The 22,549-nt window shown below is 41.5% G+C and overlaps 2 protein-coding genes across 11 annotated transcripts in view; one reads left to right on the top strand and one right to left on the bottom strand.

Moving 5' to 3' along the window:
* Positions 1–18,726, top strand: part of zcchc24 (zinc finger, CCHC domain containing 24) — a 33,943-nt gene extending 15,217 nt beyond the window's left edge. The window contains exons 3-4 of the mRNA XM_020092662.2: positions 10,570–10,734; positions 13,706–18,726. Of these exons, the coding sequence (XP_019948221.1) occupies positions 10,570–10,734; positions 13,706–13,819 (279 nt within the window). The 3' untranslated portion in view covers positions 13,820–18,726. The remainder of the gene's footprint in view (positions 1–10,569; positions 10,735–13,705) is intronic.
* Positions 1–22,549, bottom strand: part of ppifa (peptidylprolyl isomerase Fa) — a 40,304-nt gene extending 17,755 nt beyond the window's left edge. For 2 of the 10 annotated variants that reach the window (XR_011245997.1, XR_011245998.1), the window contains exons 1-7: positions 22,293–22,535; positions 21,586–21,616; positions 21,398–21,486; positions 21,024–21,120; positions 20,359–20,434; positions 20,153–20,274; positions 4,889–4,975 (exon numbers count right to left, since the gene is read on the bottom strand). Coding sequence is in view for 8 of the 10 variants with exons in the window: in XM_069538171.1 (XP_069394272.1) it covers positions 4,889–4,975; positions 8,032–8,173; positions 20,153–20,274; positions 20,359–20,434; positions 21,024–21,120; positions 21,398–21,486; positions 21,586–21,616; positions 22,293–22,436 (788 nt within the window). In the remaining 2 variants the exon portion in view is untranslated. Of the gene's footprint in view, positions 1–4,888; positions 4,976–7,828; positions 8,174–19,846; positions 20,275–20,358; positions 20,497–21,023; positions 21,121–21,397; positions 21,487–21,585; positions 21,617–22,292 lie in introns of those variants that run through there. The other 8 variants (XM_069538175.1, XM_069538176.1, XM_069538171.1 and 5 more) reach the window with 7 other exon arrangements.

Raw genomic sequence — 22,549 nt, 5'->3', positions numbered from 1 at the left:
GTTGTAGTTATTTTTCAACAATACAGATACCAGCATGTTAGAAAACTACAGACAAAACCAACATGTAACTAATAGTTGAGTTTACAAACCCCTTGGTTAGAATGTATCTCAGTAAACTCAGTTGGCTGTGGGAAAGACTCTGGCTATCTTCTGTATCTTTTAGGGTTCTTCTGGAACTCCAATATTCCTTCTTAAAGTCTTAAATTTAAGTAGTTGATATCTGCAGAAACCCTGCAACAACTGCCCAGCTCCTTTGGCACAGATGGTATTTAAAAGCACATAATACCTCTTTTGATACTTTCTGGCACAGCCGTTCCACTTATCTACATGACTAATAACTGTGGGATGTTTTATCTTTGCTACAGCTGTCTTGATTTACCTTTTCCCTGTGTGATATCTCAGCATGTCAAAAAAGAGACTAAACATGCGGTAAGTTATATGCCCCGTGTCGTTGAGGGATTTCTCTCGACTCTGAGAAAATGTTCAAATCAAGACTCTTGCGTTCTTGTTCTATTTTAAAATCATGACAGATATTTTCTTTCTTGTGTGTGGGCCGTCACACAAAATCAGTCTCTTACAGTAGAAATACACACGTACAGTACACACTCAGGTTCTGCAGACTAACCCGCTACCATAGCAACGACTTGCCTACCCTTAACCCTTGCACATCATCATAAGATAGCGTTCACTTCCTGATCTACCCTAACCCTACCTCAAACCACTGACCCAATTGGGGACAACCTTTGTCCCCAATTGGACAAGCTGTCCCTGGATTTGAGTCAACACAACACTGACTTACATTTATTGTGGACAGTTTAACCAAAACATTATCCCTAACTTTAACCATCACCAGTTCAAACCTAACCACAATCCACATCTGACCACTAACCTTAACCAGGACCACAGAAATGACATTTTGTCTCATTAGGGCCAGTCTTTGGTTCCCATGAGGTCTACTGGTATACTGTAAAAGGTCCTTAAGAGAACAAAAACGATTTTACACACACACAAACACACACACACAGAGGGAGAGAGTGAGTATTTAGAGGGCATTTCCAAGAATGAACTATTTTGGTGTCTCCATGGGGCTGGAAATGGACTTGTGGTTATCCGTTAAAACAGTTGGAGTCGTTGTCCTCTCAAAATTCAAAATTCAAGTATGTGTAATGGTGAGATAACAAACCTGTTTATAAGACCTGCGACCTCAGTGGTAAAACCCAGAAACCCACGGGGAAAACTTGTGACCCTAAGAATCACTGCTCACTTAAAATATTTGCCTTTGGTCATTTTAAATTCTGTGCTGTCCACCTTATATACACGGCAGTGCATGGTGACAGTTTGCATTGGTTTATGATCCTCTGAGGAAATATTGCTCTTACATAACTAAAGTTTTCTTAGCTGTGGGTTTGATTATATACTGAGTATATCCTGAGTGTTGTGGTTTCTCTGTGGTTTCCACATACAAACTTGTTGCGATCATATTACACCTGAGAGGGGATAATTGCAGCAACAGAAATGCATCATGGGCATATTTAGACCTGGAAACAACTGGGGTGTGCTATTGTGAGTAAACCACTTTTTATAGTCGAATGAAAAGTCCAGCATATATGAAAAGCTAAAATAAAGAGTTTCCAGAATATGAAACCCATCATAAGAATAGCACGACCCCCATGAGGGGGTCAAGGTGCAAGTTCAGATGGTTCTGAGCTGACTGGTGATGTCAGATCTAGTTAGTTCACTGCTGACTAATATTAGAAAAAATATATTTGCTGGTGAATGTATTTAATCATTACATGATGACATTAGCATATTATAGGTTGTCAGTTTACTTGTCAATGTGTTTGATTTATATGTGCACGTACATATTTAATACTCAGTGAGAGGAAAGTGTTTCAAATAGCTTCTTGAAATTGGTAATGTAACACCAGCTCTCTGCTTATCACCACACTCATAATGACGGAGTTGTGCGCTGTGGATTTAAAATCTGTAACATCTATTAAGTTTTCACTAGATTTAACCCTGTAAAACAGATTAAAGGATGTTAATAAAAAAATTTAATGATAGAGGCTGAGATTAGTATGTACTGATAATTATTGTACAGCTAAAATCAAATTTTTCTATACTATATATTTTACACCATGTGTATGAGAATAACTTAAAAATTTAAGACTGATTCTTGGGATAAATCCATGCATGTGTTTGTGTGCTGGGTGATTAAGCTGTTAGTGTGTGCACTAACTGTGTGCAATTCAGTCTGTGAGCAGAACATGATGGTGTAATGCTGCGGTTTATATTTAGAGACAACTTTACAAGATAAGAATGCTTATCTCAGCAGTTTAGATGTGGAGCTGTGAGGCAACGGTAGGAATAGGAACCACAATAACTTCCAGCACTGACACAAACACAAAGTCACTGTTGTTTTTAAAGGTTGAAGTCACTATGTAGCCTGGTGTAGCAGCAACAGGTTGGAGACACAAATGCAAAACCCTGCTGTCCTCTGTGGTGTGAGTTTGTATTATGCATCATGTTGTTTGCAAAAGTGTGACGTTCAGTGTTGAAAGGCTTGTACAGACGTGTGTAAGACATCTTGTACACATCTGTACCGGGAAACGACAAACTACCTTGATTTATAGATACATGGTAACTAACAAAAAATCAGGAAATATTCCCTCGTCGTGTCTCAGAGAAGAATCAGACGTGTTTGATGCTTTGATCTTAGTTCTGATGTTTCACAGAGGAGAACCAGTTCTCAGGTTTAAACCACATCCAGGCCTCTCCTTCCTTTCAGTGTTCATCAAACCACTAAGGCTCGCATGCTCACTGAAAGCACATTAAAGCAATTAGACCTCTTATCAGAAATTCTACGGTTAATGAGCAAACCAAACAAAACTCCAAAAGACTCCGAGCACACACTGTGGAACTGAACCCCAGTCGCTATATCTGTAAATCTATCTCTTTTGAACTGCAACCAAACCAAATACAGATCCTGAGATGAGGACACAAGAAACACAGATATGTGCACGGACACATTCGTGCACGTTCTTGCGTGCACGCGGAAATGCAATACACATGGGTTCAGGGGCCGGGGTTAGTGTTCTTGTGTTGCTTTCTGAGTGATGTCCTGGGGGATGCAGAGAGGCAGAGCGGGGCCTGAGCTCCTCCGCTGCTCCTTTGTTTACACTGATGGTTTCCAGATGCTAGCTAGTGATCGGAGAGCTACGGAACGCTGGGGAGCAGCCCAGCAGTTTGGGGGCTGCACCAGCAAGCCGGGATTAAGGCAGCTCTATTTGGGATACTTGAATAACATGCCTTTGCCTTCTATTAACTGTAATCGTTTCAATTTGCACATTGTGATCTTAGATTGAAGCATCACATAGATTATAATTTTTTGAAGCAACTCATACCATGCATAATAACGTCTTAGATCATTGTGTGATTAGTCACAAAACATAGACTTGGATTAATTGCAACTGATAATAATTAACATATTTGTTTTGTTCAGTAGTTTGACTGCGTGTTTCTTTAAACAAGCTCCAGCCAGACCTTTGCTCTGATTGCAGAACAGAGATTTGCACACCCTATAACTTCCAATATTAACTAGATTAAGACAATACTAATTAAGACACTGACATGTAAACAGCATGTTCTGATCATGTTAACCTGGATAAGATCATACTCACAATAATCAAATTAAGACATGTGGAGTATTCTGACAAGTCACGAAGATACGTAAACGTCTTAATCACGTTATTAAGTCCTGTTAGGAGTTTTCACAGCGTTCTGTGACATCAACACATGATTATTAGTTACAAAACATAGACTTGGATTAATTTGCATCTGACTATCATTACCATATTTGTTTTACTCAATAATAGACTCTAGGTTTCTTTAAACAGGCTCCAGCCAGGCTTTTGTTCTGATGCTGATTGCAAAGAAAGATTTCTGCACCCTATAATTTCCCTCCCCAGCTTGTCTTTCTGAGGCGGGGTGAGCATACTGTCTGTCTCCTCAGCACTGCCCCCGTTCAATGAAGATTGTTTTCGTAAACACAGGCGCATTGTGCTCGAGCGAGTTTAATTTATCACTTAAACAGCACACCTGTTCCTCCCGTCACTTTCGGCCTCAGCCACGTTTCTTTACACGCATTAGAAAGAGACAGCTGCACCAGCAAAGGAGCCATCCAGAGCGAGCGAGAGGTGAGAAAGATGGCAGAGGGAGACGCCAGAGAAAACAGTGGCTGTATTTAGAGCTTGCAGGGCATGGTGGGATTGATAAATAGTCCCCCATAATGCACCTGGCTGACGTTCTGGCACGGGGTCGGAGCTGTTTAGTTCAGCAGCGGAAACAGCCGATAAAAAAAATGCTTGTTCTGAGCGCGGTGCGACACAGCTGAGGTGGTGACAGTGTCATTCTTGTGAGAGACTTGAGGCAGCGGCCATCTGCACGCCCTCGCTTGGCCCTCAGTTCTGACTGCATCCTCAGATCTTTATTCTGTTGCTGTGATGTCAGACAGTGCGTGTAGGGATGCACAGGAAGATGCAATGATTTTACCAAGAAAGAATTTAGACCACTCCTCCTGAATAATCAGGGTCATCAAGGCCTTTTTTCTCTTTTTCTATGAACCAAGGCGAGCGGAACACCACATTAGATAATGTGATGTGCTAAAATATGTTGCTTCCTCGCATTTTTTTAGTGTTTCACATCCGCACTGCCTTGATGTGGTCAACCCAAACCAAACAGGGCACTGAGAATTGTTTTCGAAGTATTATTCGCCGCAACTGACCCAACAAGCGTTTCATTCTCCTTTTGGTGTGGTATATCAAACAACTTCGAGCAATTCCTCCACCAGTGCATTTACTGCTGAATCACAGTATATGTTGTGACTCACCGAATGGGCCGGGCCTCAGCGATCATGTCATTCTGATGGGAATGTCGAATCATGCCAAACGATCCTACGTCATCAGGTCTGTGTACTCTGTCGTAGGGGAGAGATTGATAATTCACATGTTTGAAGATCAAACAAAGACCATTTGTTTCATTCATGTTGCACTAAAGCTCTGAAAACTCAGAGCAGAAATTTTGGTTAATACCAACCATTTCCCAAAGCCTCAATGTTGTTCCACCCACAAAATCCATTGTTTTCTCATAGAAGCGGACAAACCACTGAATGGCTGAATGGCATGAAATATTTGCAGAAAAACGTTCAGCTTTCCGCCTGCATGTGGAATGACTTTTGACAACACGTGGATCCCAAATCGAAGGTGTTCCTACAGAAAAGTATGAAATTCCACATCCACAGCCTTGAAACCAGTGGTCTCCACAAGGATTCCTCCTGGTTTGGCTTGGAAGCGACATCTAATATTAAACCAAGGTTAGCCTATCCTGTTTCCTGAATCTGAGGATTAAGGTTTTAGTTTTTTGGGGTGAGTGTCTGCGAGTGTGAAGTCTGGTGTCTGTCCACCAGTCATTACTCTTAGCTTGGAATGTGAGATAAACACAAATGCAAGATCACCTTTGGGCCTGTAGACAGTTTTCTGGACCACATTTTTCCAGTGGTCAGTAATCGCCGTCCCTTTTTTATGATTTAAACTACCGCGTAATTCCAGCATGGCTTTGTTGCAAGATGATATTGAAACTCCTTGGATGCCTGGGCTGCATACCTTGTAATCAATTCCACGGTATTACCTGAATTACCCTGAAATTGAAAGGACTTCGCAGTGGGTGTCGTCTAGACTGGGATCACTTACTTAAACACACATCTTCAGATTCTGTAATCTCCCTGCGATGGTGCACATGTTTCAGATTCCTAATATTGTTCTGTTTATACAATATGTGCCTTTAAAATCAACCCCCCAGGAGAATTGTTGCTGCATTCCTCCACGTGATAATGAGTCTGATCCTCTGTTGTTGTGGTCAGAGCTACAGCGGTTAGTCAACGCTGTTTTATCCCCCACCCCACTCTCTCTCTCTCTCTGTTTCTGAAATGTATGGCCTAATTGAAAGCAGAGCTGAGATTTTACGACTGCCCTCAGTGTTTCTCGTGTTCAGCCCCTATGGAGGCCATCTGCTTTGGATTTAGATTTCCTCCTCCTTTGCTCTCTTTCTCTGCAGTTTCTCCTTTCCCTTTACTCCACCCTCCTGAGGGGGGATGATTGGAGGGGTCTCTCCGCAGTTGGCTCGGGCGACTGTGGGGCTTGTGGTATTCGTCCACTTTTCTTTGTCTCCTTGTGTGTGTGTTTGTGTGGATGTTGGAGTGTGATTCTAGATCAGCAGGTTTTTAGTCCTTGAGGAGCAAGAAGCTGTTTCCCATCCAAGTCCAATGTTAATTCTTTCTCAGTTATAATGAGCTTTTCTCGTGTGTCCGTTCATCTTGTTCTCCTGTGTCTCATCTTTGTCTCCCTTTTTTGCTCGACTGTCTCTGTTTATTCTATTTAATGCAGTTTGTGAGCTCATTAATCCTGAGTTATAACCAAAAGCATCATCTGTGTCCTTGCAGCAGGGCTAAACACTTGAGTGTGGGAGTAGTGCAGGAAACCTTGCGTAGAGACTTTCCAGTTGTGTCTCAAGAGTGTATGAAAACCTGTGGATGTGGAATATGTTGAGTGTGTCCGTGTGTGTCCGCGCACATTTTGGTCTGGGTGATGAAGGGGACAAGTGGAGGGAGAGACGTTGTGTCAGTGTTTGCTTGTGCCTGTGTGTGGCCATGTTTTGCGTAGAGATTGCATCAGTGGATGTGTGTATCACATGTATGCTTCATTCAGCAGTTCACTGACCCGTCTTGTGTGTGCGTGCATGTGTGCGTGTTATGATGAGTCCCTGCTGTGATCTGGACCAAAGGGGGGGGGGGGGGGTGTGCTCAACTAGTTGTGGTTGTTGAGTTTAACGGTCTTCTTTGGATACTGTCTTACACACACACACACACACACACACACACACACACTGACCCTTATCTCAACATGCCCTGCTCTAGCATTGGGGACATAAACAAACATTGACTCAGTGCGAGCTCGGCTTGGTCAGAGTGTCACGACAAACACAGCTCGCCATCTCCTGGCACGGACCCCACCGACCAAGTTTGTTTGACTGTTTCAAAGCTTTGCTTCCACATTACAGACATTTTAAATGACCCGAATGGTTCAGACATGTCCATTTAGCTCTTCCCTTGGCATGAGCTTGAATGGCTTTATTTGTAGAGAGCAAGGAAAACAAAACAGATCCTCCCATGCAGGCTCCAGAGTGATGAGCGCTGTGCTGACGCAGTTCCATTATATTAGTCATTGCCTTGTGTGTACGGTTAGCGTGGTTATTTTCCTGGAAGTCAAGCCAAACTAAAACATTTACTCAGTCATTCTAGTGTTTACAGCTGAGGGTTTTCATTTGTAATCTGCTGCACCAATGTAAATGGAAAGACTGGCCCTGTATGTATGTATGTAAGTAAGTGAGGAAACCAAACTTCTCTCCACTGCTCTGAATACAGAACCATCGCTCTCAGCCTGCCTCTGTTGGCAGTGGTGATACAACAGCCCAGATGTTGTTGTGACATTTGTTCCCACGTGTTTCTGTGCCCATTGGAATGTGCAACACCAGCTGTGCCAGTAAAGTTGATGAGTTTTGAACTTAAACTCGCTCTTTTGTCTAAAATCTATGTGAGAACACTCAGATTTCTAACTTCAAATGTCTGAATAAGTGCTGAATTTAGTTGTTAACCTCTGCCAAGGGGGTTATGTTTTCCACCTGTCTGTTAGTCTGCTTGTGTGCTTGGTTGGCAGCATGATTAAAATAATTGCACAATTTCCTTTAAACTTGATGGAAGGATGAGTGGAAGTGCTGGTCGCAGGATTTTTTTATTCACTTTCCTTAACAGCTCATGGATTTTGATGAAAGACATATTTAGAGGGCTGATATCTATGAGTGTGTGCGGTTTTGTGCATGAGACTGTTGGGCCTTGGCGGCGACTTCAAATTTCAATACTTGACCCAAAAACATTGTGTTTACTATAATGAAAGACCAAGAAAAGCTTCAAATCCTCACATTAGGGAGATGGAATCAGCTGCAGACCGAGCATGAAGCGCAGCCAAGAGCCAAGGCCAAACCCTGGACACAGCATGGAGCAGGAGAAGAATGGTCATGAGAAGGATGAGTGATGTTTCTGTCCTGCTGAGTCCTGGCTGCACTATCACACAGAGATTTTTCACATTCAGACAAGCAGCTGTACTAGGAAATAATCTCAATTTCCAAATGAGTAAGGATGGTTAAGGTTAGACCCCCTGTGTAGGACACCCCGTGCTTGGATCATAGCTAATTTAAAACATTAAAATAATCATATTTATTTAGTTTGATATAACTACAATGACCTAGTTTTCCTGCAGCACAAATCTAGAAAGTGCTGTGCTTTGGCATTTTGGTTTTAAAAGTTAGAATTGCAGCCAGTTTATAGTTGGATCCTTTTATGATTAGATCATTTGCAGGAGAGCATCCAAACAAAATGTTGCCATGGCATTGTCTTTAAGACTTCCCATTGATTGCATCAAGACGGCTGTGTCTGTGTGCATGGGCTGTTGTGCTGCAGGCCAGCAGGAGTCAGAGTTTCCAGCCTGTGCCTGTCACAGTGGGAGATGTGAAGCTGACAGTGGGGTTGAGGTCATGCTGTTGAGGGGCCGGATTGAAGCGCAGCCGCTTATGCTTAGCGCTCGTTCACCGGTGCTGATGCAAAGTGCTGACGTCTGTCAGGACAACGCCAAATGCCTCTGATTAAAGTTCCTATTACTCATACACAGGCTGGGACAAAATAAGGGAAGACGAAGGATTCAGATCGTGTCCCTCCCTTGCCTTAGCCGCCCCCCCCAGAAATCTTCGGCCAATGCTCAAGTGATTATGCAAACAACCTGCAGTCTTGCAGGAGAATCAGTAGTGGACTGGACAGCTCTGCTTTCACTCTAAATGCAGCGTTTTGTAATCTTCTGGAAAGCTGCCACCAGTCTCTATTGTCACATTAGATTCCTATCTGTGGATGAAAGCATTTTTTCATTTTTTTTAAAGAGAGAATAACAGACGTTTTTGCTACTCCAAAGTTTGTCTTCGAAGTGGGTTGATGATGACTGTCACAAGGCAGATGCTAGTTCTCGAATAATTGAGCTTGAAACTGACGACAACACGTTCTGACAAATCTGCACATTTCTTTGTTTCCTCTGGCAGGATGAAGAACAGTATGGGATTGATCCTTTCAGATTTCTTAGGTTAATTTGTGACATGTTTTTAGGGGTAAAATAACTCTTTCCTCCGGTGCTGTTATAGTGGCCTAAATAAAGTTGCCAAAATGATGTCATCGCAGTTGTTCCTCCCAGAAATATCGCCCCGAGGCCAGTGTTTTTTTCACGGCTGACTGACTGTTCGTAATCATCTCGCTCATGAGCATCAGTGGAGTAATTTAACACAGCTGCTATGGAAGTAAATGTCAATTACACAACTACACGCTGTGCCAAAGTTTTGTTTAGGGGTTCGCGGAAGTTAGATATATTAGCATGACAAGGCTGGACACACCCTGTTGTCAAAACTCGACATCTATTATAATAGAGTACAAGGGCCAGACATAAGAAAAAAATTAGAACAGAAAGATTTTTTCCCAACTATGCATTTGGAGAAAAAAATTTGTGATGTCAAGAGAGAGAAAAAATGAAATGTTGAGAGTAAAGTAGTTCAGAATCACCAAAGGGTGCAGCTTGGGCCTCATTTTTCTGTCTGAACCCATGCGAGCCCAAGAGAAAACTTACTGAGGCCGACCCGAACCTGACAAGCATTCTGTATTTTGCAGCAAAACCAGATGCAGGTAATGTAACCTGCACTGAGTTTTTGCCCCTGACACCCATGATTTCGCTTGTGTTCCCTAATTACAGACATCTGCAATGTTAAAAAATATATATATATATATATTTCAGCTCAGCCTAGATGACCGACCTGAACCTGAATAAATAAGTTTTAGTCTGAACCTGGCCCAGCCCATCAGGTCTTGAGGGGTCCCACTAGGCTTCGGTCAGGTATCCACCCTCTGATATGTGGCCCTTGGGGTTCAGACAGAAAAATGCAGCCTGAGCCGCACTCCACTACATATGGCTCTGAAGGAATAGAAGAAGAAAACTTCTTGGAGGGAACGCAAAGATTCTGGCTGTGATCCTTCGGGGCACCATAAAGTTGAACAAAATAAAAAAAAAAACAGATATGATCACAAAACTCAAAATTTCAACAATAAAGTCATACTTCAAGGTTAGTGCATATGACTCCCTCTGCAAAATTCCTTATGTAGAAGAATTTGTGAAGATGAGCCAAACAAGTGGTTTTAGCAACAAGGAAATTCCTTCTCTTCTAGCACGTAAACACCATCAGTATTAGGTCTTAGAGGAGATTGTGCCAAAAGCTGTCCGTTCAGAGAGGAAAACCAGACAAGCTTGTAAAGAACACTGCAGCTCGCAAGGCATCTTCTGTAACGATTGAATGAAGGAGGATCTCTACAAAAATATCTGTCTGTAATGAATGCTCCTCAAAAGTTTTATATACCTGCTTTCGTCTTTACAGGCCAGACCCAAAGGTGAAGGGCTTACACCGTACCAGGGGAAGAAGAGATGCTTCGGAGAGTACAAGTGCCCCAAGTGTAAGAGGAAGTGGATGAGTGGAAACTCCTGGGCCAACATGGGACAAGAATGTATCAAATGCCACATCAACGTCTATCCACACAAACAGGTACGTTCTGAGAATTTGAGTTTTAAAGTAAAAAACTCAACTCATACAGTTTGTTTAAGTGGCAGATTGAAAATGAACAGAGTCCAGACCTTTGGCTGAATGGCAATGTATAGTCCAGGATTTTCCAGATGGCCTCATTACAATCATATAAAAAAATCATCCCACTAACAACTTCTTTTGCCTTTGTGGTCAGCACTGAATAAACTAATTACATCTCCTGGCTGATAAACCTTTGGGATTATTTACTGAATGTCATCGAATGTCAAAACAAATATTCCTCTATTAATGGCTTCCAGACACAAACTAACTCTGGGGTAATTGGGGCTTACAGCTGCAGAAATTCCTCTCCTGCTCAATAATACGAAAGTGAAATCACACTCACCGAGATCCTGCGGAGTGTTTCTCCAAACAGCAAACACTCAGAGGGAATTAATGTGCTGGTGAGCTGTCTGTTCGGCTTAACCTCAAAAATGTTCCTTACAGCGTGTTGACGAAAGAGACGGATCGCCTGAGAAAGAATCCACCCGGTTTCCTTCAGCGAGAGATATATTTATACTCAACACTTCATTCTGTAATATTTATGCTTTTCCACATTCTTCCAATTCCACTTCCTGAAACAAAATTAGGATCTCTGCCCGAGGCCCCTACTTGTTCTCTGAACGCCACAGCCGACGTCAGTCCATTAACACTTTCATGAAATGGACAGAGCGACATATTCAGCCCAAATGTGTGGCAAGTAGCTGCAACATTCCCAGACAATGGAAAGTTAATTATTCCCAATCTTTTCGTTTATACACTTGCATTTCCATCAATCTGAGATCGTAATCAAAAACATTTGCCTCACTCTCTTAAAAACTGGAAGCAAGTATTTCTCACTGAAAACCGTTTTGCTCCATGAATTCCACCGGTGAGAAAACCTCTTGTGGCACAGCCGCACACAGGCAAGCAAATTCCCTGCATTTGTAATGTCACCCGCTTCAAATCTTTCCCCCCTGTCAGCATTTAAAATGGACCACTAACCTCAATCAGAGAGCAGTGTGGCTCCCCCTCTCCTGTCTGTTCCCATAAATTAATCAAATATGTATTTCCCAATCCCATCAACACGTATAAAATATGTGTCCCTCTTATCTGGGGATTATATTTATTAAACGTCCATTGCATTCCAATCAAGCCAAGGCCACAATTTCCCCTGGGGATGATCAGGGAAATGCTCTTCCTATTTTTCTAAAATCATATTTCCACCTCCCAAAAGTACAGGTTTCACTTGATTTACAAATTAAAATCTCTCTGCACAGCGCCCCCTTGCTGTCCAGCTGCCGTTATCCAGATGAGTTGGTGAAAATGTTGATCCATCTCGGTCACCCTCACTTGTTACTCACTATTAAGGCCCAGTCACCACCAATATTTCAAACAGATTCGGTCGCAGTTAGCGAAGTAAATCAACTTTGAATTCTGAATCTGAATTTAAACAGAAGGCGGGGGTCCTGACAAGTATCCATCTTTCAGTGTTTTAGTTCAGTACGTTGGACTCTGCTAAACACATTGATAGGCTTTGTATTTTCACTCCATGAAAACCACTTAATTTACTTGGTAACGAAGTCCAACAGAGGTTATCACCACTTGTGGCTGCAGAGGGCGCTGTTGTTCAGTAAAAGCTACATAGTGTTGCTTTAACTTTGCTGAACTTTTGCATCAGTAGCAAACCAACAATGTTGGACTTTAAGGAAAGAGAGCCCAAAAGTGAGGAAGCTAATTTAGCTGTAGCTTCATGCACCTTTGTACAACCTTACTCAAACTAAGGCCAAAATGGTGCAAATCTTATGTGAACTATTATCAAGCTGCCCCTTCATTAATGGAGCAAACAAAAACGGTAACTGATCATTTGAGCTAGTTCAGTGACTCTAGCTGTGGCTTGGATTTTTTGGCTCCTGGTTTCGTCTCTCAGGCTACATAGACGCTGCTTTAACCTCGTGTTTAGCGGAAGCTTGGCAGACACTACTCATCCTCCTCCGCATGTGTTTGGGAAAAGAAGTGAATGATGAGATTTATATGACCCCACAACTGGAACACCATTTACAGCTGTAATATATTTGTATGTTTTTTGTCTGTTTTATGAATCCTTAACTACATTGTGTCCCCAATTTTCCTGAAAAGAAGCCAAAGCCCCCTCATCTCAAATACTACCTACATTTTTTCCCCATTTGATTTCTTTTTTCTGCCAAACACAAATAAGTTAAACTGTACATTATCGATAACTGCAGGCGAAAAATTCTCTATTCTCTCCTCCAAATGGAATGAGGTCAGCCGGCAGCTTCTAAACTGATTCCCTTGATCTTGTTGCTCAAGGACCCTTCAGCAGGATAGAAGCCTGCAGCAAAGGGGCTTGAATCCAGCTCCAGCCAAAACCGAGGGGACTCCATAATACACATCTGATTTTCCAGCTTACCTCAAGGACCAAATGTCTTTGACGCTACGATGATAAAGTCTCAATACTTCCTGGCAGACTCATTAGTGGATGACTGAATTATCACCCTGCAGTGACCCCACCTTCAGTTAAACTTGAAATAAACAAGAAAAGAACAAAGGATGTGAAATACATTTTCCATACAGGTTATTAACCAAACCCCCCGAATGTCCTGCCTCCCAATAGATTCCCTTTGTCCCTGATAATGATTCCAAGAAAGCCATTGCTGCTGCAGTTGGGTGATATTTCCATTCAGGTCATCGTGATCAAATACATTCTGCAAGTTTCCGTGGCAGATGGTGCATTGCCATATCTCTGCAGCTAATTGTGTTTAGTAGACGCCAGGTCTAGGGAAAAATATGAAGTTATGTTGGAGGCCAAAGTACGTAGGCGTATATATCTGAGTTGAATCTGGTGCCAAGTAAACTGCCTGCAAAAAACAGCGTGTGCTCTGTTCTCCTCAGCCTTTAATACAACTCATTACTGGTCCTGTGCTTGTATTCGCAGCGCCCCTTGGAGAAGCCGGACGGCCTGGATGTTTCTGACCAGAGTAAGGAGCACCCACAACACCTGTGCGAGAAATGCAAAGTCCTGGGCTACTACTGCCGCCGTGTGCAATAATCGTCAAACTCAGAGAGTCAGAGAGCAACGTTTGTGTCCCAAGTCCTGACGTTCATCCTCCATCAAGGCTGTTAACCTCCTCCCTGCCCATCTCACACCCAGGTTCCCCCTCGTCCATGTTCTGCACACAACATGGCGTCCTCTCCTCCTCACGTCTTCCCCTCTGTGTTTCGATTGCTCTAATCCTCCCTCCTCTTCGATGCCTTCCTTCACCGAGGCAAATTAATCTGTCCCTCACACAGATTTTAGCCTTTATGCCTTTTTCAGTATTGAAGGAATGAGAGGATCACATAAACCGAAGATGAATCTTTTCAAGTGCTCTTCATTGAGGGCATAAAACTTGCCAAAACCAGTGATTTTTTGTCTTGTGTATTAGAAACCACACTACCCCACTCATCCACCTTCACATTTAACATCACCTTATCAATGTATTGGTGTCACTGATAGTATTGGTCTCAATAGATTACCTCACCTTGGGGTTTGTTGGCTTTGTGTTTACAGAGATCAGCCTTTCATTTTCCCTGCCAAGTGAAGAGTGTGCTAATGTGATGAACATTTAACCGGGGCCTCTCCCGATGGTTCAATGTACAGGGGGCCCTTCGATGTCTTGCCGTATTAGGGTCAACAGCACATGTTATTAACTGTGAATTAACTGAGGGATAATGTGCCATACATCCCTAGCTTACATTTGGCCTATTTATTTTCTTGTTTTCTAGTGTGCAATTTGAATTTTAACTGGGACATAAGAAATGTTTTTTTGTATGTTTGTATATCACATTATTGTGTAACTGCTTCCATGTGTCTTTAGAAACTACTGTAGGTTCAGTTGCGTAGAGTTGTCCACATTTAGTGTGTTGCTAACAGATAAGGTTTCACTTATGCTCCCCTGGAGTATTTTTGTTGCCCAACAAATTCTTCAGTATCTGTAGTGTTAGCTATATAAGTCTCATCTGTAGGTACAGATTTCAGAAATGCTTTCAAATTAGCACAATTTACCGCAAGAAATCGAGAGGGAAATGTAGGAAAAAAAACTGGTTTCAGAAACAATCTTGCCAGTGCTGAATATTCAGTTTTGTTCAAAGCAATTGAATCTGAAGGGTCTGTATATGAGAACACAAATGTCAGTTGCTCCGGACATTCACTGGGCTTTTTTTCCCTGCCAGCTCCCGAGTGAAATGTCCAGAGAATGTCCGAGTGAGCCCATGTGAGAATCCAGCAGGATATTGTCCGGAGAATTTAGTGAGAGCGAGTGTGCATGTTGATGAAGTTTCTAACAAGTAACAGACCCAAAACTGAAAAAAGAAAGAATACATTTACCTCAGGACGATAAAGAGGTGCCAAAAATGTAGAAGACGCTGAAAAAGATGTCAACAAGCTTTTGGCGATAAGATCTACCCGCCTTATTCAGTTAGCATTAGATGACTGAGGTTAAACTATTCACATGTAAAGTCTGATTAGTCAGAAATGAGTATAATACAAAGGAGATTCAAGACATTTAACGACCCATTTAGTTTTAATTGATGCCTGGCAACATTAGTGGAGACTGTGAAGCAAATGGAAACTTTTCGAGGGCTTGCTCCCTTCAGAACTTTGTCAAGCAGCCGACCGCAGTGTAAAGCGTGTCCAGACGCAGGTGAAGCCTCTGAGAACTGCAACGATTTCCAGGTTGTTTGAGAGAAACAATAAGATTTAATATAGAAAGGGCTGAGTTGTAACGTGGTGATGCTGGAGATTCAAGGAAATATGGAAAGTGGTGATGAATTGAGTTTACACTTGTATTCATTTAATGGGGCCTAAACCAATGTCTTTAAAGCAAGAGAAGCACACACCTGTTTACATAGATCACTGTGCAGACCTGAAGCACGACAGAGGAAATTAAGGTTTTCAGAATCCTGCCTTTTAAAAAGAACCCCGTTATAGGAATCGTGAACTATATTTCTACGTACTGTATTTCTGGCCTTACAAAAGCTGGTTGACTGTATTTTATATTGTACCATACTGTGTGTGCCTTAAAAAGATTGAAATCATTCTGAAGTATCGAGACCAGGAGGCTGTTTGAAATGAGTAAAAGACGTGGGGGATTTAGGCTCAGAGATGGAGCAGTGTGCAGTATGTGCATGTGGTAACTGTGGTGCATAGATGTTTAATGCAGGTTCAAGATGTGACAAAGGACGAGAGTGACAAAGGGACAGAGTTCCTCTATTAGCAGTTTGAACTGGCATCGGCAGGGTTAGCTGAGGGGGAGGCAAAGGCTAAACCAGCGTTTCCAGCTGGCAACAATAATCCTCCTGTGGTTTGTTGTCATGGAATATCAACAGAGATGTTATTCCTCAGTCCATCATCACAACAGAATGGAGTCGCACACCAAACTGTGGACCTCGCTCTTTGTTTTTTTCTGGCTATTGTAGTTATGTGTATCTGAGAAACTATGGGTTTTGTCGAGAAATAGACATGGTCCTTGCCTTGGTGGGAGAGTTTGCAGTGGCTGAAAATGGTACCGTACAGTTTCAGGAAATGATGAGTTAGTATTTATCACTAAAGTTAAAGGGGCACTCCAGTGATTCAGTACTGAACACTAAAAACTAAATAAGTGCAGAAGAGTCATATCCTTACTTTCTGTCCTTGGTATGACTCAAGCTCCAAAAAATCAATTGGATTCTACATTTCCCATAATGCAACTTGCCATAATAGCATCTTTCCCTGCCAGGTAAATGCCCACAACTTTAAAACTCCACAACTTCTCCATGTGTCTCCAAGCCCAAGCAGAGATAGCCCTGATGACATCACTGTGACAATGATGACATCACTATGACACCATCTGGGTTGAGAGCCTCATGGATCCTACATTTCCCATTATGCACCTCAACTGCATCTTTCCCTGCCAGGTAAATACACAGACCTTTAAAACAGCTTGTGTTCAGGATTTTTGAATTTGTCCATATGCACTATACAAGCCACATAGGTCCTACATTTCGTATAATGCAATTTAATTGCATCTTTCCCAAGTGGAGATAACGTGAATAACATCACTATGATATCTGGGTTATTTTCTCAGACTTGACAAAGCCACAGAAGACATGATTCAGCTGTTTTCATCATGCATGTTGCAGCACACTCACTGACATGCACACTGAGCGTCATGAGTAAAATTGGTGGAGTGCCCCTTTAAAATAAGGAACTAGCAGCATTTATCTTACGTTTAAGACGTAAACTGAATGAAGAGGCTCCTTTAGATCCATCACTGCAGGGAACAATCCACGTTTCTTACTGTTAGCATCGTCTTTCTTTAGCTTTTTTGTGATGAGACTAACCTCACAGGTCTTTATGTCTGAACCCTGTCGTCCATATCGTACCATGTGGCTGTAGAGAGAGGAATATATATAAAAATATATACCAATGATGCCTTATGAACTAACCTCACAAACAAGTAACAATGTTATCGTAGTTCAGTGTTGTGGTTGAATAGAAATGAGAAATAGGTGAGAGGAAGAGTTTGATTCCGCCCAGACGTATTATGAGGCGTCCATTTTAAATGGCAAATCAAGAGGAGATGGAAGCAGCTAGAAGAAATCACTGCTTTCAGACGTAGTGTCTTGACTTACATATACTTGACTTTTATAGTACCTTTTCAGTTCAAATTATTATTTTTTTCTATAAATGAGATGTGTATTTTGGAAAAACACTTAATAGATGTTGAAAATTTTAAAGCAATCTGCAAAAAAACTCGAGAGTTATTTCCCTGACAAAGATAAGACTGTTGTATGTATATATTTGATGGCCATCGTCTTTAAGGATCTTTTTGAAGTTTTATGCAATATTCTTGTGTGAAGAAGGGCCTATTGCTGAGAAATAAAGCTGGGAGTCTGTTTGTTTTCTTTATGTTTTACAAGAATCTGAGGGGCTTATCCTGCAGAAATATTTATGGAAAAGATTTTTTACAACACTTTTTGTATAGAATATGCAACAAAGTTACACTAAGAAGGAAATATTGATGTCTACATAGAATATTATTAAAAAAAAGCTGGTACATAATTAATACCCTTTCTCAGTTATTGTAAGCCATTGTACTTTTGTGTTTTATGATGTTATCGAATAACCCACAATGTTATTCAGTTGCTATGTGTAACTAACTATGAGCTGCCATTTACACCCAGTCGCATGTATTCATTTTGTAAACAGTAACTACAATATTATGAAGATATATTGTGTTAACATGCAGAAATCTTTGTTTGTTTCTTAAGTAGCGACGGACACTCACCACTGTATACACGCGTAAACTGTGAGATGTAGTTTGCTTAAAGCAGCAACAATGAGAAACTATTATAAAATGTTACGATGTTATTAGTAGTACAGGAAGTGTCGAGGGAGCGTGTGAGACAAAGAACTGTTTTAGAGTTTGCATGTGCATGTGTTTGGAATTTGAATGAAAATATCATTTTGTGCAATGTATACTTATTTAAATACTTTTATGGTAGTTTGCTTTAGTACATATTGTTTTTAACATTATCAGCAACTCCTGATTGTTATTAGTCATAAAAAAAATTAATGGCTCATTTACATTCGCTAGCTTAGCCTCGACGAATAACACATATTTACTGAATGTAATGTGTTAACACTTATGTGGTCGATTTGGAAAGTGGTGTGTGTATTCTTTAATGTCTGTTTGTAATGCGATATTGCAATACTGTAATATTTGAATTGGACAGAACGCAGCCGTGAGGTTGGGAAGACAATGACTTTTTTGGGAAACAAGAGCAGTCATGGTTTAGAGAGTAGACCGCAGGTCTGTTTTTCATGTCCATGAAATGGCATTCCAAAATGTGCCTTATTTGTTAGTCTGGAAAAAAACATTTTAGTGCTGTAGAGCTGTCGAGAGTTTGATGAATAAAAATCATATTGAATTAAGAGCATGTGGAATTGTGTGGTTTCATTTGTTTGGGTCCTGTGCTGAGTTGTTGTCAACAGTAACTGGGAGGTGTTCACTCTGTGGAGTTTCATTAAGGAGTAACACATAGTTTTCTGAGTGCTCCTGTCTCCTGTACTGTAATTATCACGGAGAGAATATATTTTCAACCTCACTCAGCTACGAGCGTATAGATTGTGATGAAATCAGTTTTTAAAGGTTTATTCATGGTTGTTGTGTAACACAGACGAGGACGGGACATTCTTTTCTTGCTTTCTGTCAAAATGCTGAAAGATAAAAGACGCATGGAGCTTTCAGGACTTGATTTCAACACTTGAGCGTCAAAGTGTGGACATTTCAAACCAAAACACAAAAAGCGGCTGAAATGTGGGCTGCGTCTTAAATATAAACATTCACAGCAATTTTAAAGATGTCACTGTTTTGCATGTGTATTAAACATTGGCAACAGCGCTGCCGTCTCTCCAGCCAAGTTTCCATGCACAATATTGGACATGCATTCCAAATAACTAAACTAAACCAGAGGGTGGGGACGCAAATTATATCAAGTTTGTTACAACATCTCAGCGAGGGCCGCAAAGTCTCTATGGCAACAATGTAATCTGAGAATTCAAACAAACGGTGGAAGGTCAGCGCGCATATGGTTTCATTTAGGGGCGAGAGCTGCTTTTTTCACGTCGCTTCATTATTTACTTTCATAAAGTATTAGCTCGATAAGCAGCACCACCCAGTCTCTGGCTCTCAGACATGTCCTGGCTTTCCTCTCTGTCTCCGTCTCCTCCACACACTGCTGTGCAGGACGAGCTGCCCACTTTACAACCTCAACCTCTTCACAGGTTTCTCTACGAGTCACGCTGATTGAATTATCTCTGTCAGACGAGGCCACAGTCGACAAACTCCATCATCCAGCAACTTCTTTCATGTGATGTTTCAGCTCCACTATAGGTGGATGTCATGTAATGTCACATCCTGCTCGGACGGGACAGGAAGTCAGTTGTGCTGGAGGGCCAGCGTCTAAAAAAAGCTGCTGGGTTGTTTCCAGGAAGCTTTAAAACCAGCAGTGTTTGTGGAACTCGAGAGGAAACGTCCCGTACCAAGACCAGAACTTGTAAAATCTGAAAATGGTCATTTATTTGGTGGTGGATAGATAACAAACTTTCAGTGGGCAATTTAAGCTTAGAAAAGAAAGGGATTTGTGACGAGAGGTATAAATGTATCAATTAAACTCCCAGTGGTTCCGTTATAATGTTATTTAAAAGCAAACACACAATACAAACATTTGATACCTGGTTTTTTTCATACCTCGTCGAAGGTTTTATGAGTACAGGAGGAAAGATGGATTAAAAATACCAGATGGCTTTGTACTGAGTCATCCCACAGAAGTCCACATGTGAGGTGTCATTTGATCTCACCACAGTCACTTATGACAATTTTCTTGATCACGCCGCCATCGTGTAAACCGAAGGATTCCATCTTGGTGACCACGTCCATACCTTCCGTCACCTGCCCAAACACCACATGTTTACCATCAAGCCTGTCAGAGGAGGGACAAAAAAAAGGGGATGTCAGCGAGTGCAGAGATGAGACACGTGATTAAAAAGTTCTGTAAAGTATTTACCATTCGGTTTTTGTCGTGCATATGAAGAACTGGGAGCCGTTGGTGTGTGGCCCTGAGTTCGCCATGGAAAGAGTTCCTGCAGACATCGAGTAAACCAACGAGTAAATCAATAAACCTCCGATTCAGTGACGTTGAGGCCTGACAGAGCAAAACCAAAGCATGACGTGAGCCTGTGTCTCTTTTCACTAACTGATTTTGCAGCAATTTAAAACAAAGCCCCAAACGATCAGCATGAGGATTAAGTTTATTGAAAACATTTTTTTTTTTTATTAATAATAGCTCAGCTGCTAAAAAGTCGGTCATTCACCTGATGATTGCAAAATCAATACAGTCAATATTATGTTAGAGCTGCACGACATTAGGCACTGCCATCTAGTGGAGAGGCAGATGTATTAAAACACAAAAATCTCAGCAGAGTGGTGTTAAATAACTGACTCAATACAACAGTCAAGATATTGACTGATTGTTTCAGCTTCAGCCCAGGAACCTTCCAAAAATAATAAATAATACTGAATATTTCTATTTTTTGTCTTTAATACACATGAGTTATCTCATGGATCTGCACACAAAGCTGTTGGACATAATAAATCTGCACCGTGGATGGATTACAAATGAAAAATAGATTGTGTCCTCTACGTTCGTCCAGTAACAGTGTGAAGACGTACCTGGACCAGTGTGTTTTAATTTGAAGTTTTCATCTCTGAACGTTTTCCCGTATATAGATTTCCCTCCTGTGCCGTTGTGTTTGGTGAAATCTCCTCCCTGTCACAGAAAACATAGACTCCGTCACTACAGAGCATGATTATATCTGTGTGCACAAACCTTTATCACATGCACAAAATATTTCTACAGCTACAAGGCACAATGGATTAGAATCTAAAACCACAACCTTCACTCAGGACAGGAAAAATAATAATAATTAGATATTTATCATGATAATTATTAATAAGAACATTTTTATCTTGATATCATTTTTGACCATATCGACACAGACAATAACTCAGTGACCTTGAATTGATCCCATGATGAACACAGTTACCTGACACATGAACTCAGGTATGACCCTGTGAAACACACAGCCCTTGTATCCAAAGCCATGTTCCCCTGTGCACAGAGCTCTGAAGTTTTCTGTTACAATGCAAACACATAATAAATCATTAGAATTCAATTTAAATGTGTATTTTTTACAATCAACTGTTATTTATGAGGAGAAACAGTTAAACTCACCTGCAGTCTTTGGGACAACATCTGCATTCAGCTGCAACATAAAGGACATAGATGTTTACAGTCAGTGGGGCGCTCACTCACTGTGGCTGCAGGTCAGGGTGTGTGTTTGTCCCTTTTTATACACAGCACATTTTAATACACAGTACCTTTTATATACAGCACCTTTTTATACACAGAACATTTTAATACACAGTCTATGATCCAGTCTATAGTTTGTACCTGTTTATATACAGTGTGTAGTTTGTACTTTATTATATACAGTCTATTCTCCAGTCTATATATTGGACCTGTTATTCTCCAGTCTATAGTTTGGACCTGTTTACCTCCAGTCTATAGTTTGGACCTGTTTACCTCCAGTCTATAGTTTGGACCTGTTTACCTCCAGTCTATAGATTGGACCTGTTTACCTCCAGTCTATAGATCGGACCTGTTTACCTCCAGTCTATAGTTTGGACCTGTTTACCTCCAGTCTATAGTTTGGACCTGTTTACCTCCAGTCTATAGATTGGACCTGTTTACCTCCAGTCTATAGATCGGACCTGTTTACCTCCAGTCTATAGTTTGGACCTGTTTACCTCCAGTCTATAGTTTGGACCTGTTTACCTCCAGTCTATAGTTTGGACCTGTTTACCTCCAGTCTATAGATTGGACCTGTTTACCTCCAGTCTATAGTTTGGACCTGTTTACCTCCAGTCTATAGTCCGTACCTGGATGATGATTCTGCCCAGAGGCTCAGACTCAGCCTCGATGTCCAGGAACACCTCCGGGTTGGAGCGGGGAACTGAGGAGAAGAGTCTGGCTGCAGCGATCCCCACAGAACTGAACCTCACACGACTCTTCATCTGGATCATCTCTGGTCACATGAGCATCACTTCCTGTTACTGCTGCTGTTTACGTGTGACGTGCTCTCCTTCTTCTTCTTCTTCTCCTGCTCATCTTCATCTTCTTCTTCTTCTCTGAGGCT

This window comes from Paralichthys olivaceus, chromosome 14 (assembly GCF_024713975.1).
Source record: "Paralichthys olivaceus isolate ysfri-2021 chromosome 14, ASM2471397v2, whole genome shotgun sequence".
Classification (NCBI taxonomy): Eukaryota; Metazoa; Chordata; class Actinopteri; order Pleuronectiformes; family Paralichthyidae; genus Paralichthys; species Paralichthys olivaceus.
This window is presented reverse-complemented; position numbering and strand designations above follow the sequence as displayed.